We start from the raw sequence: 14,716 nt of genomic DNA on the forward strand, positions 1-14,716 counted from the left end.
CCTCCCCACCCTTGAATTCCCCCACACTCGGCATCCAGCCTTCATGGAACCAAGGATCTCCTCTCCCACCTATGCCCGACAGGGCCCTCCTCCCTTACATGTACAGCTGGAGCCATGGGTCCCTCCCTATGTGCTCCCAGGCTGGTGGTTTAGACCCTAGGAGCTCTGGTTGGATGGTATTGTTGCTCTCCTCATGGGGCCACAAACCTTTTCAGCTCCTTCAGTCTTCACTCTAACTCTTCCATTGGGAACCCCTTGATCAGTTCAATGGTTAGCTGTGAGCATCTGCCTCTGAATACGTCAGACTATGGCAGATCTCTAAGGACACAGCTATATCAGGCTCCTGTCAGCATGCACTTCCTGACATCCACATCAGCATCTACCTTTGGTGACTGCACATGGGATAGATACCCAGGTGGAATGGTCTCCAGACGGCCTCTTCTTCAGTTTCTGTCCCACACTTTGTCTCCATATTTTCTCCCTTGAGTATTTTGTTACTCCTTCTAAGAAGGACTGAAGCACCCCCACTTGGTCTTCCTTCTTCATGAGCTTCATGTGGTCTGTGAGTTGAATCTTGGGTATTTCAAGCTTCTAGGCTAATATCCAATAATCAGTGAGTGAATACCATGTGTGTTCTTTTCTTCTTCTTCTTTTTTTGGTTTTTCTTTTTTTTTAAGATTTATTTATTTATTTATTATATATGAGTACACTGTAGCTGTCTTCAGACACAGCAGAAGAGGGCATCAGATCTCATTACAGATGGTTGTGAGCCACCATGTGGTTGCTGGGATTTGAACTCAGAACCTCTGGAAGTGCAGTCAGTGCTCTTAACCACTGAGCCATCTCTCCAGCCCCCTTGGTTTTTCAAGACAGGGTTTCTCTGTATAGCTTTGGCTGTCCTGGAACTCACTCTGTAGACCAGGCTGGCCTCGAACTCAGAAATCCACCTGCTTCTGCCTCCCAAGTGCTGGGATTAAAGGTGTGAGCCACCACTGCCCAGCTCCATGTGTGTTCTTTTGTGATTGGGTTACCTCACTCAGGATGATATTTTCTAGTTGCATCCATTTACCTAAGAATTTCTCAAATTCATTGTTTTTAATAGGTGAGTAATACTGGGTTCTTTCCAGCTTCTGGCTACAAGGCTGCTATGAACATAGTGGAACATATGTCCTTGTTATATGTTAGAGCATCTTCTGGGTATATGCCCAGGAGTGGTATAGCTGGGTCCTCAGGTAATGCTATGTCCAAATTTCTGAGAAACCGCTAGACTGATTTCCAAAGTGGTTGCACCATCTTGCAGTCCCACCAACAATGGAGGAGTGTTCTTCTTTCTCCACACCCTCGCCAGCATCTACTATCACCTGAGTTTTTAATCTTAGCCATTCTGACTGGTGTGAGATGGAATCTCAGGGTTGTTTTGATTTGCATTTCCCTGATGACTAAGGATGCTGAACATTTCTTTAGGTGCTTCTCAGCCATTCAAGTTTCCTCAGTTGAGAATTCTTTGTTAAGCTCTATACCTCATTTTTAAAATAGGGTTATTTGGTTGTCTGGAGTCTAATTTTTTGAGTTTTTTGTATATATTGGATATTAGCCCTCTATAGGATGTGGTATTGGTAAAGATCTTTTCCCAATCTGTTGGTTGCCGTTTTGTCCTATAAGCGACTGGTTATAAAATCAACTCAAACAAATCAGTAGATTTCCTCTAAGTGAAAGGTAAACAGGCTGAAAAATAAATTAGGGAAATGACACCCTTCACAATAGTCACAAATAATATAAAATACCTTGGTGTGAATCTAACCAAACAAGTGAAAGATCTGTATGATAAGAACTTCAAGTCTCTGAAGAAAGAAATCGAAGATCTCAGAAGATGGAAAGATTGCCCATGCTCATGGATTGGCAGGATTAATATAATAAAAATGGCCATCTTGCCAAAAGCAATCTACAGTTTCAATGCAATCTCCATTAAAATCCCAAATCAATTCTTCACAGAGTTAGAAAGAGAAATTCTTGAATTCATTTGGTATAACAAAAAACCCAGGATAGCGAAAACTATTCTCAACAATAAAAGAACTTCTGGAGGAATCACCATCCCTGACCTCAAGCTGTACTACAGAGCAATAGTGATAAAAACTACCTGGTATTGGTACAGAGACAGGCAGGAAGATCAATGGAATAGAATTGAAGACCCAGAAATGAACCCACACACCTACAGTCACTTGATCTTTGACAAAGGAGCTAAAACTGTCTAGTGGAAGAAGGACAGCATTTTCCACAAATGGTGCTGGTTCAACTGGAGGTCAGCATGTAGAAGAATGCAAATTGACCCATTCTTATCCCCTTGTACAAAGCTCAAGTCCAAGTTGATAAACGACCTCCACATAAAACCAGACACACTGAAACTAATAGAAGAGAAGGTGGGGAAGAGCCTCGACTACTTGGGCACAGGGGAAAAGTTCCTGAACAGAACACCAATGCTTATGCTCTAAGATCAAGAATTGACAAATGGGACTACATAAAATTGCAAAGTTTCTGTAAGGCAAAAGCCTTCCTTCTAATCCCTCACAGACAAGGAGTTTAACAAAATCACATGAAGTATATAAATATGCTCCCTTACAAAAGGCCAAGAGTTAGGTACAGCAAAGACAAATCAGTCATGTCTCCCTCAACAATCACTTATTCACAGAAAAACAATCCCTTGTTTGGCAGATGTCCTTCTGCTCTGTCTTATCTGGATATATAATGAATGATATTTATATAATTCCTTTTAATTCTAGTATAAGATAATTGATCTGTTGAAAGACATGAGCTTTTTTTTAGCTTTTAACTATTCAGGCATACTCAATGAACATTCATTTTTTTGATCAAGAGCACAATTGTTAGGTCAAAGATTAATTCAATCTTAATTTCTAGGCCATGGGTTAATTAATCACTTAACATGCTATACTAAGTTGTTCATAGGTCTTTATTTTTCTTCTAACATTCTATCATACATATGCATAATTTATGTGCCTTATAAGAAATTGCTAAATTATTTTTAGAGTAAATGCATCATTTTACCATCCTACCACCAAAGATATAATAATACATTTCTTCACATCGCTAGTCTAACAAACAACAATGACAACACAGTAACTGAAAGGCCCCTGGGGAGGGGAGACCCCCACTCAAGCCACGAGAACTCACAGCCACCCAAAAGACTCAGAGACACCGATCTTGATGTAACCAGCAAGAGGTATATTTTAATCAGTGTGCTGAGGCCGAGACCCCGTAACCCATGCAGGGGCAGAGGAGGTCGACCCCTAGTGAGGGGAGTGTAGGATATTTAAAGGAGAAAACCACAAACTAGGGGAGTGGGGAGGGGTAACTGTGGAAAGTGCCAAGGTTTAGGGAACAATCATGGAGAAAGTGTCAGCCCATTACTCAGCATATGACAGGGTTCGAGGAACAATCATGGGGAAGTATAGGTTTTTTCTCAAGGCTCAATCTTATTCAACCATATCATTTACATCATCTACTCTGTGGTTAGCCAAGTTCTTGTTCTTGGAGCACAAAGCCCTAAAACTAGCCGACCTGCTCTCCTGGCTCTTTGTACTGTTAGTCTGCTAAAAGATTTCACTATTAACCCTTCATAACAACAAAGCAAAAACAAACTATGGCTGGGAATATAGCTGTCAATAGAATGCTTGCCATTCAGTCATGAAGACCTAAGTCTGACTCCACGAACCCATGAGAAAAATAGGCAATATGGTAGTATGTACTTGTTGGAAAGTAGAGTCAGGTGGAAATCTGGGGCTCATTAGCCTCGAGCTAGATTACCCTACTTAATGAGTTCCAGCCCAGTTAGAGACCTGGCCTCAAAAAAACCAAACCAAACCAGACCAGACCAGACCAGACCAGACCAGACCAAACCAAACCAAATCACCACCACTAACAAAGAGTATATAGATAGTGTCTGAGAAATGACAGCAGATGTGGTTGGCTTTAGACTTCTACATGTACACACACACACACACACACACACACACACACACACAAATGTACACTTAGGTGGCATATTATGTGCCTTTTATTGGCTACCCAAATTCAATCAGCTTTAATTCTGTGGCATTTGAGTGGATTCACACTATTGCACCAGAGCACTGGCTATTTCTGTGGCATAGTGAGGGAACCTTCCTCCTTAGTTTTGAGTCACAGAAGGCCTGTCTAACACTAAAATGTTCCTTCTGAATAGTATGAGAAGTTTAGGCATAGTAGGGATCCTGAAGAGTCATGTCAAAGGAGGTGGGTTAGCCCAGTGGGTAAAGCACTTGCCATGCAAGTGTGAAGACTGAGGTTGAATTCTAGAACCTTTGTGACATACAAAAGCCTGTGTGTATGGTGACTTGCCTGTAACACCAGCATGAGGGAAGCAGAGACAGTGGTCTAGCCAGCTTAGCCTGAAGATGAGCTCTGAGTTCTTCAGGAGACCTTGTATCAGTCTGTGAGGAGAGCAACTGAGGAAGACATCTGACATCAACTTTAGACCTGCAGAGCAGACCTGCACATCTGAACATATACACATGAGCCACACATACACAAATGCCAAAGGAGAAAGGCCATGTAGCTCGTCCATCTTCTGCAAGTTCATTTACGACTGAGTATTGATGGCTGTGACTGTTGTTAGAATTAGTTTTGGCAGATTCAAGAGGCCAAGTAAGAAAATCCAAGGTGTTTAAAAATCTCACTGAAAACAGAGTAGAAGTTTTTTACTTGTATCATCACGGGATCAAAACTTCTTTATATTCATACATATATACACATATATGTATACTGTATAAATTTTGATATTTATACATGTCACAAAGGTGATCACAAATAACCAGGAGACTTTGTACAACCAGGAGAAAGAAAACTAAAATTCCCTGAGATGGAGGGCTGGAGAGATTTCTCAGTGGTTAAGAGCACTGAGTGCTCTTTCAGAGGACCAGGGTCCAATTCCTGGCACATACATGGCAACTCACAGTTGTCTTTGACTCTAGTTCCAGAAAATCTGGAGCTAGAAATGCTGTCTTGTGGCCTCTTTCAGTGCTAGGCATGCAAGCAGTGTACAAACATACTTTATGACTAAACATAAATATTGTGTCTCTCTGGGATCTCATTTAAGTCCTGGGTTCCAACTTTGGGAAGATGTAATGATATGAATTCCCAATTCCATGTGTAGTCCTTCTGCATACCCTGGTGTTCCCTTGTGAACGCCCCACAGACAAATAATCCCATTCTTCTGGTATCACCTCATGACATCCCAGAATATTAGCTTCAGGTTTATAGGGATGTTTAAAGTCAAATGAACAAAACAACTACATCCTCCCAATAGTTCAGAAGTAGAAAAACTTCAGAATGACTGGGAAAACTTTTGGGGACCTAAATTCCTTTGACGACTTTGAGATAGACACTGGAAATCCTTACCTGGAAAACAGGAGCAATTGTTTTGCAGGGGTCACACCACTCTGCTGAAAACTCTATCACCACAAGCCTGTTTTCAGCAGCGAGGAACAATTCTTTCAGTTCCCTCTGAAACCAGAACACAGTGGGAAGTGTGCACTGTCATGGAATCTCACAAAGTCTCACAAGAAATAAAAGGGAAATTTTGCAAAGGGTGCAAGAACAGAGGAACATTACCGTACTGTCTTACAGCCACTCCAGCTTTTCTAAGGGAGTCTGAGGTTAGACACAGTTTCCCTATGAGTACACAAGTGAGTGATACATCCCAAAACCCTATCTCCATTAAGGGTGGAGTTAATTCCATACAGATGGCATGCTTGCCCTTCAGCAAGGGAACTTTGTAAGTTCCCATTTGATTTCGTTCTGAGCAGGCGAAGATTCTAAGATGATGCACCCACTTCCCGGACCTGTATTTCTGTAGAATGGATGACTGAATTCTCACACAGCCAAGATAGGTCTTTATTTCTCAGTTGCATCTCTAGTTCCTGTGATATTAGGGCATAGCACAAGCTAGATGGTCTATCTTTAGCCCTCTTTACTTTTTATTTTGAGATAGAGTTTCATTACTTGCCTTGGCTGGACCTTGTATTTAATAAATAGCCTAGGCTAGCCTTTAACTTGAAATTTTCCTGCCACTGTCTCTTGAGTAGAGACCCTATGGCAAAAGACATAAAATCAACACAAGACTTGAAAGGCCTCCCTTGACATTGGGCAATGAAGGAGTACTGGATGGAGGGCATAATGGATGTTCATCAGGTCTCATCGGATACTGCTTTTGAAGTGTCATTTGAGATATTCCAGGAAGCTAACAAATACTTGCCTTGGTGTTAATCCTCTGCACCATGATTAACATCTGGACTTGCGGCTGACCCTCTCCTGTTGACTTAGGTGGACCACTGTAGCTGTCCCATTAATTATGGTGTTCTGGATGGAATACAAAGGTAACTTTTCTATGACATCATTGGATGGGTCATCTCAGAACCTAGAACTTTGGGACTTTGAACCTAGTTTAACCATTTAGGTCGTGGCTAGGTGACCAGTTGGTCAGCCAAGAGCCTGAAAACCAAGGTTTTGGATGCAAAAGCCAACCTCTGGGCTCTCTCAGAAGCCAAAGTCTGGGGTCTCTCAGAAGCTAAGCTCTGGGCTCTCTCATCTTGCTCTCACTCTATTGCCATCACTTTCTACACATTTCTTTATCTCTGACCTCCTCCACCTCACAGAAACCACACACATTAAGTGGCTCAAAGCTAACTTCATTAGGATTTAAAAAAAATGTGTGGTAGAAAAAAAAAGTACTAACACCTCAATCCTCTAATGGGCTTTCTGTAAGCTCATTTTATGACTCACAGATTCCATGAACTTTGCCTTTTTGTTCTGACTACTTAGACAACAAGGAAACCTCACTTTCACACAATCAGAGGTTGGTAACCTCTCCTGTAAGGGGCAGGGAATATTTTAGGCTTCACAGGCTGTGTACAGTTTCCCTAGCACCATCTTTGTGTTTACAACTTTTAAAATCTGTTTAAAAAAATCTTTGCTAGTAATCTGCACCCCCCACCCTCAAAGATTTAAGGTTTCTCAGAATTGAAAACAATCTGGCCATGATTTCTGTTCCTCAGAGCAACAAGGACAAGAAAAATATGAGAAATACTTGGTTCTACAATAAAGGAAAAATGAGGAAAATCCTTTGTTTGGGTCACCACTCCCACCAAGTCCTGTGTTGGTATAGAGACAAGAGCCTGGGTGGGAGATTCACACCCATGGCTGACTGGACCTTGGTCTGCTTTTGCTGGCAAGACTGAACCAAAAGTGTTCAAACAGCAAGATGCTATTTTTTTTCTTGTGAAGACACTACTATTTTCTTCTAAAACAATAAGAGACAGTATTTCCTATGTCTTTGTCCAATATTCCTCTCCCTCGTTTTTTGCCTCTTGAAATACTTTGCTTATTGTATTACTCATTTAGATCCTGTGGGCATTAGAATTCGGTACCCCTCTGCTTGATCCTTCCATCATCCCAGTCAGGGTTTGGCAAATGGCAGCCAAAAATCCTCCCAAACAACCAAACCAAACCAAACCACCAAACCAAACCACCAAACCAAACCAAACCACCAAACCAAACCAAACCAAACCACCAAACCAAACCAAACCAAACCAAACCAAACCAAACCAACAAGAAAATCCAAACTTCACAATTACAGATCAAAGGTCTTATCCTCATGAATTCTACCTTCATTTCTCTCAGTTTTCATTCAAGAAGGGAAGACAGATGTGACACAGATTGAGCATCCTCTGAGCAAGCCTTCCAGCAGAAGCCCTACTGATACTTTGGATCATAGTTTTTGCTATCATGGTGGGTAGGGGGACCTTGTCTGCATAGTAGGATGCTCAGTAGAATGGGGACATGGCAGCTCTACATACAGTTGTCACTAGCATCTGAGTGTTGGCAACCATAAATGACTTCTGCGGGCACCAACTCAGGCCCACATTCAGCAACTAAATACTACTTCAATGGAAGGCTGGCCTCTAGGCACCACTCATACATGGTTTATCTTCTGTTCTGAGGGTCTGTGCTGCTAGAATTGATTTAGAATTGAAGTCTGGACCACTTGTCACATAGAGAGACAAACCTGACTTTCAGACAGAGCTAATCAAGGACAAGCATCTGCCTCATGCTCTGGTTTCTGAATGGTCATGAGGGTGGGCCATACTTCTATCCTCCAGTGTTACGACTTGCAGACTTTCACAGCCTTTGCTGCCAAATGGCTCACTCAGCCTCAGGGGAAGGAGGGTTAGAGGAAGGTATACAGAAACCTATCCTCAGGATTTCAGCAGCATTAGTAGCTAGAAAATAATGGGGTTTCCAAAAACTAGTACCATTTTAAAGAAAATGTTTTCTATGCTAGTTCATAAATAGGGAAAATTTCATCTCAGAAAAGTGGTCCCAGCCACTTTTCTACAATAAGAGAACTTTCTACAATACAAGAAGTCTGAGCATTGCCTCTGGACCTACCTGACTGACTGCATTGTTGCCCAACGTGTGATCACATGCATTTTCCTAGACTCTTTCCTGACATCATCATTGGAATCATGAAAGTCTGAGACAGTGTGGGGAGCGATTCCTTATGAGAAGTCAGAGCTGCTTTCTTTCTTTCTCTTTCTTTCTTTCTTTCTTTCTTTCTTTCTTTCTTTCTTTCTTCCTTCCTTCCTTCCTTCCTTCCTTCCTTCCTTTTTTTTTAAATTTTATTTGCTATTTAAAAATTTTAAATAGAGATACAGTCCTGAGAGAAGGTCAGGATTTTTAAAACTTCAAAAGATGTCAAGAAAACCAGTGAGTGAGAGTAGGAAGGAAATAGGTAGACAGAAGAAGGAAGAAAAGGAAACGGGACAAAAAGAACAAAAGAAGATCTAGTTAAAATATAATCAGTGGAGGAGAGCCAGGAGGGAATTGTAGACAGAGAGAAACAAGGACCTAGAATCAAGACTTTAACTGTGGAGAAGTAAAGAGTGAGCTCTCTTTAGTGCCCTAGACTTTGCTGTTCAAGTCTCAGGTAGACAGTGATCCAAGGTGAAAACCTTATCAGCATCACCTGGGAGCTTGGTAGACGTGCAGGGCTTCAGGCTGTTCATCAGATCCACTGATCAAACCTGCTTTCTGAGACTCTCTGTTACTCCTGTGCATGCTGATGCTTAAAAAGTCCAGCTATCAAAATCTATTTCTAACTGAGACTCTCTATAGAATAGACCAGTAAACAAGCTACCTTAGCTACCTTCACACGGCCTGGGAACTGCCCACATTCCCAGACCCCACCCCGTAATTCCTGACTCAGAACTTCTGAGGGTGAGGCCCAGCGGTGCATGTTTTAACAAGTCCTCCAGGGATTCTGTGACCTGCTCAACTTTGAGAAATAGTACTGTAGATTTAAACAGAACCTAACAAAACACAACTGGATTGACTTAGCATGGTCAGGTGCATAGCAGCTTCACCATCTCAAAGGTGTGGGGTTACATTCCGTATACTTAACCCTTTTGTGGCTTGGTGCTAATCCACCAGGATGAAAACCATCTGCTACATATCTGCTCAGTTTCTGATAAGTATTAACCTTTCTATTGTTGGATTTGGGGGAGATCCAGAGTGTTCCTAAATAGGAACTTGTTCAACCTCAGTGAGTTGGGCGAGGTCATGACACCCAGGACTATTAGCCATCATTGTGTGTGTGTGTGTGTCTGTGTGTGTGTGTCTGTGTGTGTGTGTCTATGGATCAAAGCCAGAGCCTTGTACATTGCTAGACAAGTGCTCTATCACTGACCTATTACCCATTCCCCAGTTTTCCACAATATATTTCAATAATTTATGGCTGTCTCTGCAGACCAATATCTTTGATACTGATAATGAATTCAATAAACAGCTCCCTAGACACCTAGGTTTTTTTTTGTTTGTTTGTTTTTGTTTTTTTGAGACAGAGTTTCCCAGTGTAATAGTCTTGGCTGTCCTGGAACTCACTTTGTAGTCCAGGCTGGCCTCAACCTCACAGATAGCCACTTGCCTTTGCCTCCCGAGTGCTGAGATTAAAGGTGTGTACCACTACATCTAACTGACACCAAATTTCAATATCAACACTCAAAAAGCTAGTTGTTTGTCAGAAAATACATGTTTGTGGGGCCAGAGAGGTTGCTCAGCAGTAAGGGCACTTGGTGCTCTGGTAGAGGCCCCTTGTTCAGTTCCCAGCACCCACATGGTGGCTTACAACCTTCTGTAATTCTAGTTCCATGGAACAGGTTCTTTTTCACCTCGCCGTGTACCAAGCACGCATGTGTTGCATATGTGTACATGCAGGCAAAAGATCATATAGACATAAAAATATGCTTTTTAAAAAGAAATTTAACACTAGTAAATATAGCACTGAAATGTGCATCTTCACAGAATTTATTACTGTCAGTAACTCCTTTACTGTCAGGAACAAAAATTCTATTACACCCTCTGACCCAAGGCCAGGGCAGGAGCTGTATTCACTGGCACAGCCTAAATGAATCAAGGTGGCAGTGTTGTCTGAAAATACTCCTTTTGGGTCATGTGGAAAAAAGGAAAAGCAAAAACCAAGAAAGACCAAGGTGGAAACGACCACTCGCCTGCCTCGCTCAGTGTCTGCTCTGTGCATGTAGGGAAATGAGAAGCCTTACTCACCTGAGTGAAAAGCAGTGCCAAGGACAAAGTTGGCAAGTGTGAGTTCTTTACAACCTTGGCATGAAATCGTTTTTCCATTGTATGCTTTAAATGCTGTGATTATTTTGTGATTCTTTGCATATTCTTATATTTTTCCTGGCATCAAATGGTAGCTTTAGTTTCCCAACTGATCTTTTGTGAATAATGATTTAAATATCTTTTAGGACAAATCTAAGATAAAAGTACATAAAAAATAAAGATGTACCTAGCCAATCAATAATTACAATGCTACACAAGCATGGTGCCACTTCAGAATCTGAGGCAGGAGGACATCGAGTTTGAGGTCAGCTACCCAGAAAAGTACTCTTTAGTACTTTTCCAATTTATTTTGTGGGTGAAGGAAGAAGTGAGAAGAAAATAGTTTTCTCCAGCCAATTTACCTCCAGCTTTTCTCTATCACTTTATGATATTTCTCATAGAAACTACCAGGAGTCATGTGTGATAACACAATTTCCGAGTGATGTATGTGTCTATTCCTATCTCAAATCAATACTTTTTTATTACATAGTTAATTAAAATATAAACACTGGATACCTAGTGCTGCCCCTTTCTTGAGGTGTGAGGTGGCCGGTGCCACTATGATGAAAGGAAGTGGTGGGGAGGTGGAAAGGATTTAAGAAAAAAAAAAAGAACAGAGAGAGCTAGGAACAGAGGCAGAACTGGGGCTGTGATGGTGGTGACAGGTGAGAGAGGGCTGAGGTTGACATACTGTTATTGCCCAGTAGGGTTGGTGGATGGTGTGCAATAGCCTGGAGCTGTGCAGATACAGACTCAGACCCTGACCTGCTGACCTCTGGATCCCCCTGGCTCCAGGCAATGATGGAGGCCTGAGATGAAGAAAGGGTCACTTTCTGGATTGGACCTCCTTGAAGGACCACTGTGGCTCATGATGCCAGTGACTGGTGTTACCACTGAAGCCCATGCAGGTGTGTGTGGTCTTGGATACCCCTGAATCCATGTTGAAGTCTGTGGGCTGGGGAGAGCTGGCCCTAACTCTCCCTGGCAGCTGAATGGCTCTCCTCAGTTGATGGCTTCCAGCATAGATGCAGATGGAGAAAGATTCATCCTCCCTTGGGGGCCTGGCCACTAGGAATTCGACCATGCTCCAGTGAGTATACGAACTTTTTCCTCCCTTTCTTCTTTCTTTGAGGGGAAGGTAGATCACAGGAGTTGGGTGGGGGTGGACATGGGAGAACTGAGAAGTGAGTTTTATTAGGGTACATGATTATGAGATTCCCAAATAACCAATACAAAAACAAACAAGCAAACAAACAAATATAAATAAATAAAGCTAATACCATTACCTTTCTTTTGTAAACCTTTATTAGCTTCAAACAAAGTTATGAAAATCATTGATGGTAAAAGTATATAAAAGTGAATCTGTCTATGAAAGACGATTGTGTTAACATGTGACACACAGAAATGTGAATTCTATGGAAGACAAATGACTGAAAACTGAGGTCCCCTTATTAGGGCAGGTTTGAAGGGTCTTTGAGTGTTCCTAAGTAGGGAAAGTGAGTCCCTCTGTGCCATGCTTTATAAAGGATGTAATAATGGCTATTCCTGATTGTCAATTTGACTATATCTGGAATGAACTACAATCCAGAATTGGAAGGCCTACCTGTGATCCAGATCTTGAGGCTGGAAGGCACAAGTTTCTGACCTGGATCTTGGCATGGAGATCTTAAGGCATAGTGGCTATGAAAAGCTCAGGCCCAGGCAAGGTAGTATATGCCTTTAATCACAGGAGACTAAGGCTAGGAGATCTCTGAGTTCAAGGTCATCCTGAGACAAAACAAGTCCCAGAACCAGGCACGGTAGTACCACCTTTAATCTGGGCCACACCTTCTGCTAGAGATTTACATAAGGACATTGGAAGAAGAAAGATTCGATCTTCTTCAGTGCATTTACTTGCCAGCACGTCTGTTGGAATCTACTTTTACAGAAGACCTGCTGAAACAACTAGCCTGGTGGAACTGAGCAACTGCTAGATTCTTGGACTTCCAATTTACCGTTTTTGGGGAGTTGGACTTCAGACTGTAAGTCATCATAGTAAATTCCCTCAATATAGAAAGACATTCCATACATTCTGTGACTCTGGAGAGCCCTGACTAATAGAAAGGATAAGTTGATGTAGAACAGGCTAAAGGGAGATCTCTCAGAACCGGAGAGGCCTGGGGGGAGCTGCAGAACATTGGTAGCATGTGGAGTTTCCCTAGAGCAGACATGCAATGGTAAAGAATCTCCACCTCTAAGGTAGAAATGACATTATTGACTGCAAGTATTTATCAACTTTCTATGTATTTAAAGAACACAAAAGGGCCAGAGATCGTCACCACTGTCAGTCTTGCCAAGATCGCCACTGATCAAAATGGAAATATGGACTGTCACATACCTCTTTTTAAAATTAAGTCCCAAGAAATGCTGTCTTTGTCCTCATCTCTCCAAAGCTCCCAAGGTAGGATTTATATACTCCTATGGCTCTGGTCTGTCTACTCTTGGATGAGGAGTCCAAAGGCAGTTATTGCTCATTAGCTTTTCTGTATAGGAGGTCTGATTGTGACCCCCTCCCCCAACTGGTTGTAGGAAGGAGGACATCTAATCTGAGCCCTAATTTACACTCAAGGTCTCTGTCATCTGTTGTGAAGGAAAGGGGTCAAACTTCTCCTACACATCCTTTTGGTCTTGGAGCACAGCTGTCAAGGATGGTGCAACCCAGACCATCAGAGTGTAGATGACTGACATAAACTTACTTTACCTTTTTGATTCCTAACTTTGGGGTTATCCCCAAATTCAAAATTGGTCAGAGTTCCACGGTCTTCTTATTTGTAAAGTGAGAGGCATAGATTCTCGTTAAAAGTTCTTCACAGTTTTGAAGTATGGCAAGAGTCTCTGGCACCACCAAGACCAACAAAACTTTGCCACAGATATGGGGAAGGACCCTCTTACCCTTAAAGGGAATGGTCCAGACCCAGTTCCCTTATGGGGCCGAGGACTGATATGCCTGTCCGATACCCCAGAAGGCACAGCTAACCGGCTACCAAAAGGATTAATGAAAAAAAATAGATACCCCCACAAAGCCAGGCCCAACCATAAATACGATGAATAACAATTTACATCCAGGGAAGAGAAATCTCCCTGAGAATCCCCTTCTTTTTCCTTTCCAGGTAAAAAAGAATCACCCGTGATGTCTGCGGTTAGAAGTTCTAATCCAGATGCTGGCCTCCGAACTTATACTACTCAGACCTTTGAAGGGCCACTGACAAGAACATCAAACAGCTAGAGATTGACATCACTAATCTGAAGAAATCCCTCGATTCGCTGTCTGAAGAGACCTCCTAAAATCACAAAGATCCTTATTGGACTTGATTTACTCTAGTACAATAGAAAAGACTGTATACAGCTCTTGACTGTGTACAACCCTCAAAGAAGAAGGTTGCCTTTACATAACAAGACAAGGAGGGTTAAAGAGAGCATGAAATAGGTAGTGAAGCCTAAGAAAAATCAGAGAGAGAAAGAGACAGATGAATGCTGGTACAAGAATTGATTTGCAGCCTCTCCAAGGTTGTCAACCCTATTTCCTTCCATCTTGGGACCATTATTTGGGTTCTTGTTGTTTTTTTCGGCTGGTCCCTGGCTCTCAAATAGGCAGACTAACTCTGTGATACAACAGATAAATAATTTGGTAGCAAAACCTACTCAGATACATTATAAGTTAGCTATGGAGGACCATGAGACTCAAGATGAGGTTGTTACTTTATACAGGGGGTTTCCAAAACCCATCTCCACCCAACCTAAAAGGGGGGACTTCTGCCCCTAGACCAAGCAGAGAGGGGCCACCCAGAACCCCCTCTGACAGGCGATCTGAATTCTTGCTTAGGCTGCGAGGCTAAGTACTGCAAGGGAATATCAATAAAAGATAAAAATATCTATCTGGGTTCCCTGAGGGACAAGCCTGACTGCATAGGGGTTGATGTCAAAAGTATCCCCTCTCCAGGAAAAAGACATC

General features: G+C 42.1%; 1 protein-coding gene across 1 annotated transcript in view; it reads right to left on the reverse strand.

The window, feature by feature from the left end:
- The window catches only part of LOC114631608 (thioredoxin domain-containing protein 8-like), a 24,820-nt gene extending 18,492 nt beyond the window's left edge, over positions 1–6,328 (reverse strand). The window contains exons 1-2 of the mRNA XM_028779993.1: positions 6,305–6,328; positions 5,449–5,553 (exon numbers count right to left, since the gene is read on the reverse strand). Of these exons, the coding sequence (XP_028635826.1) occupies positions 5,449–5,553; positions 6,305–6,328 (129 nt within the window). The remainder of the gene's footprint in view (positions 1–5,448; positions 5,554–6,304) is intronic.
- Positions 6,329–14,716: the final 8,388 nt, after the last annotated feature.

This window comes from Grammomys surdaster, unplaced genomic scaffold (genome assembly GCF_004785775.1).
Source record: "Grammomys surdaster isolate TR1022 unplaced genomic scaffold, NIH_TR_1.0 363, whole genome shotgun sequence".
NCBI lineage: Eukaryota > Metazoa > Chordata > Mammalia > Rodentia > Muridae > Grammomys > Grammomys surdaster.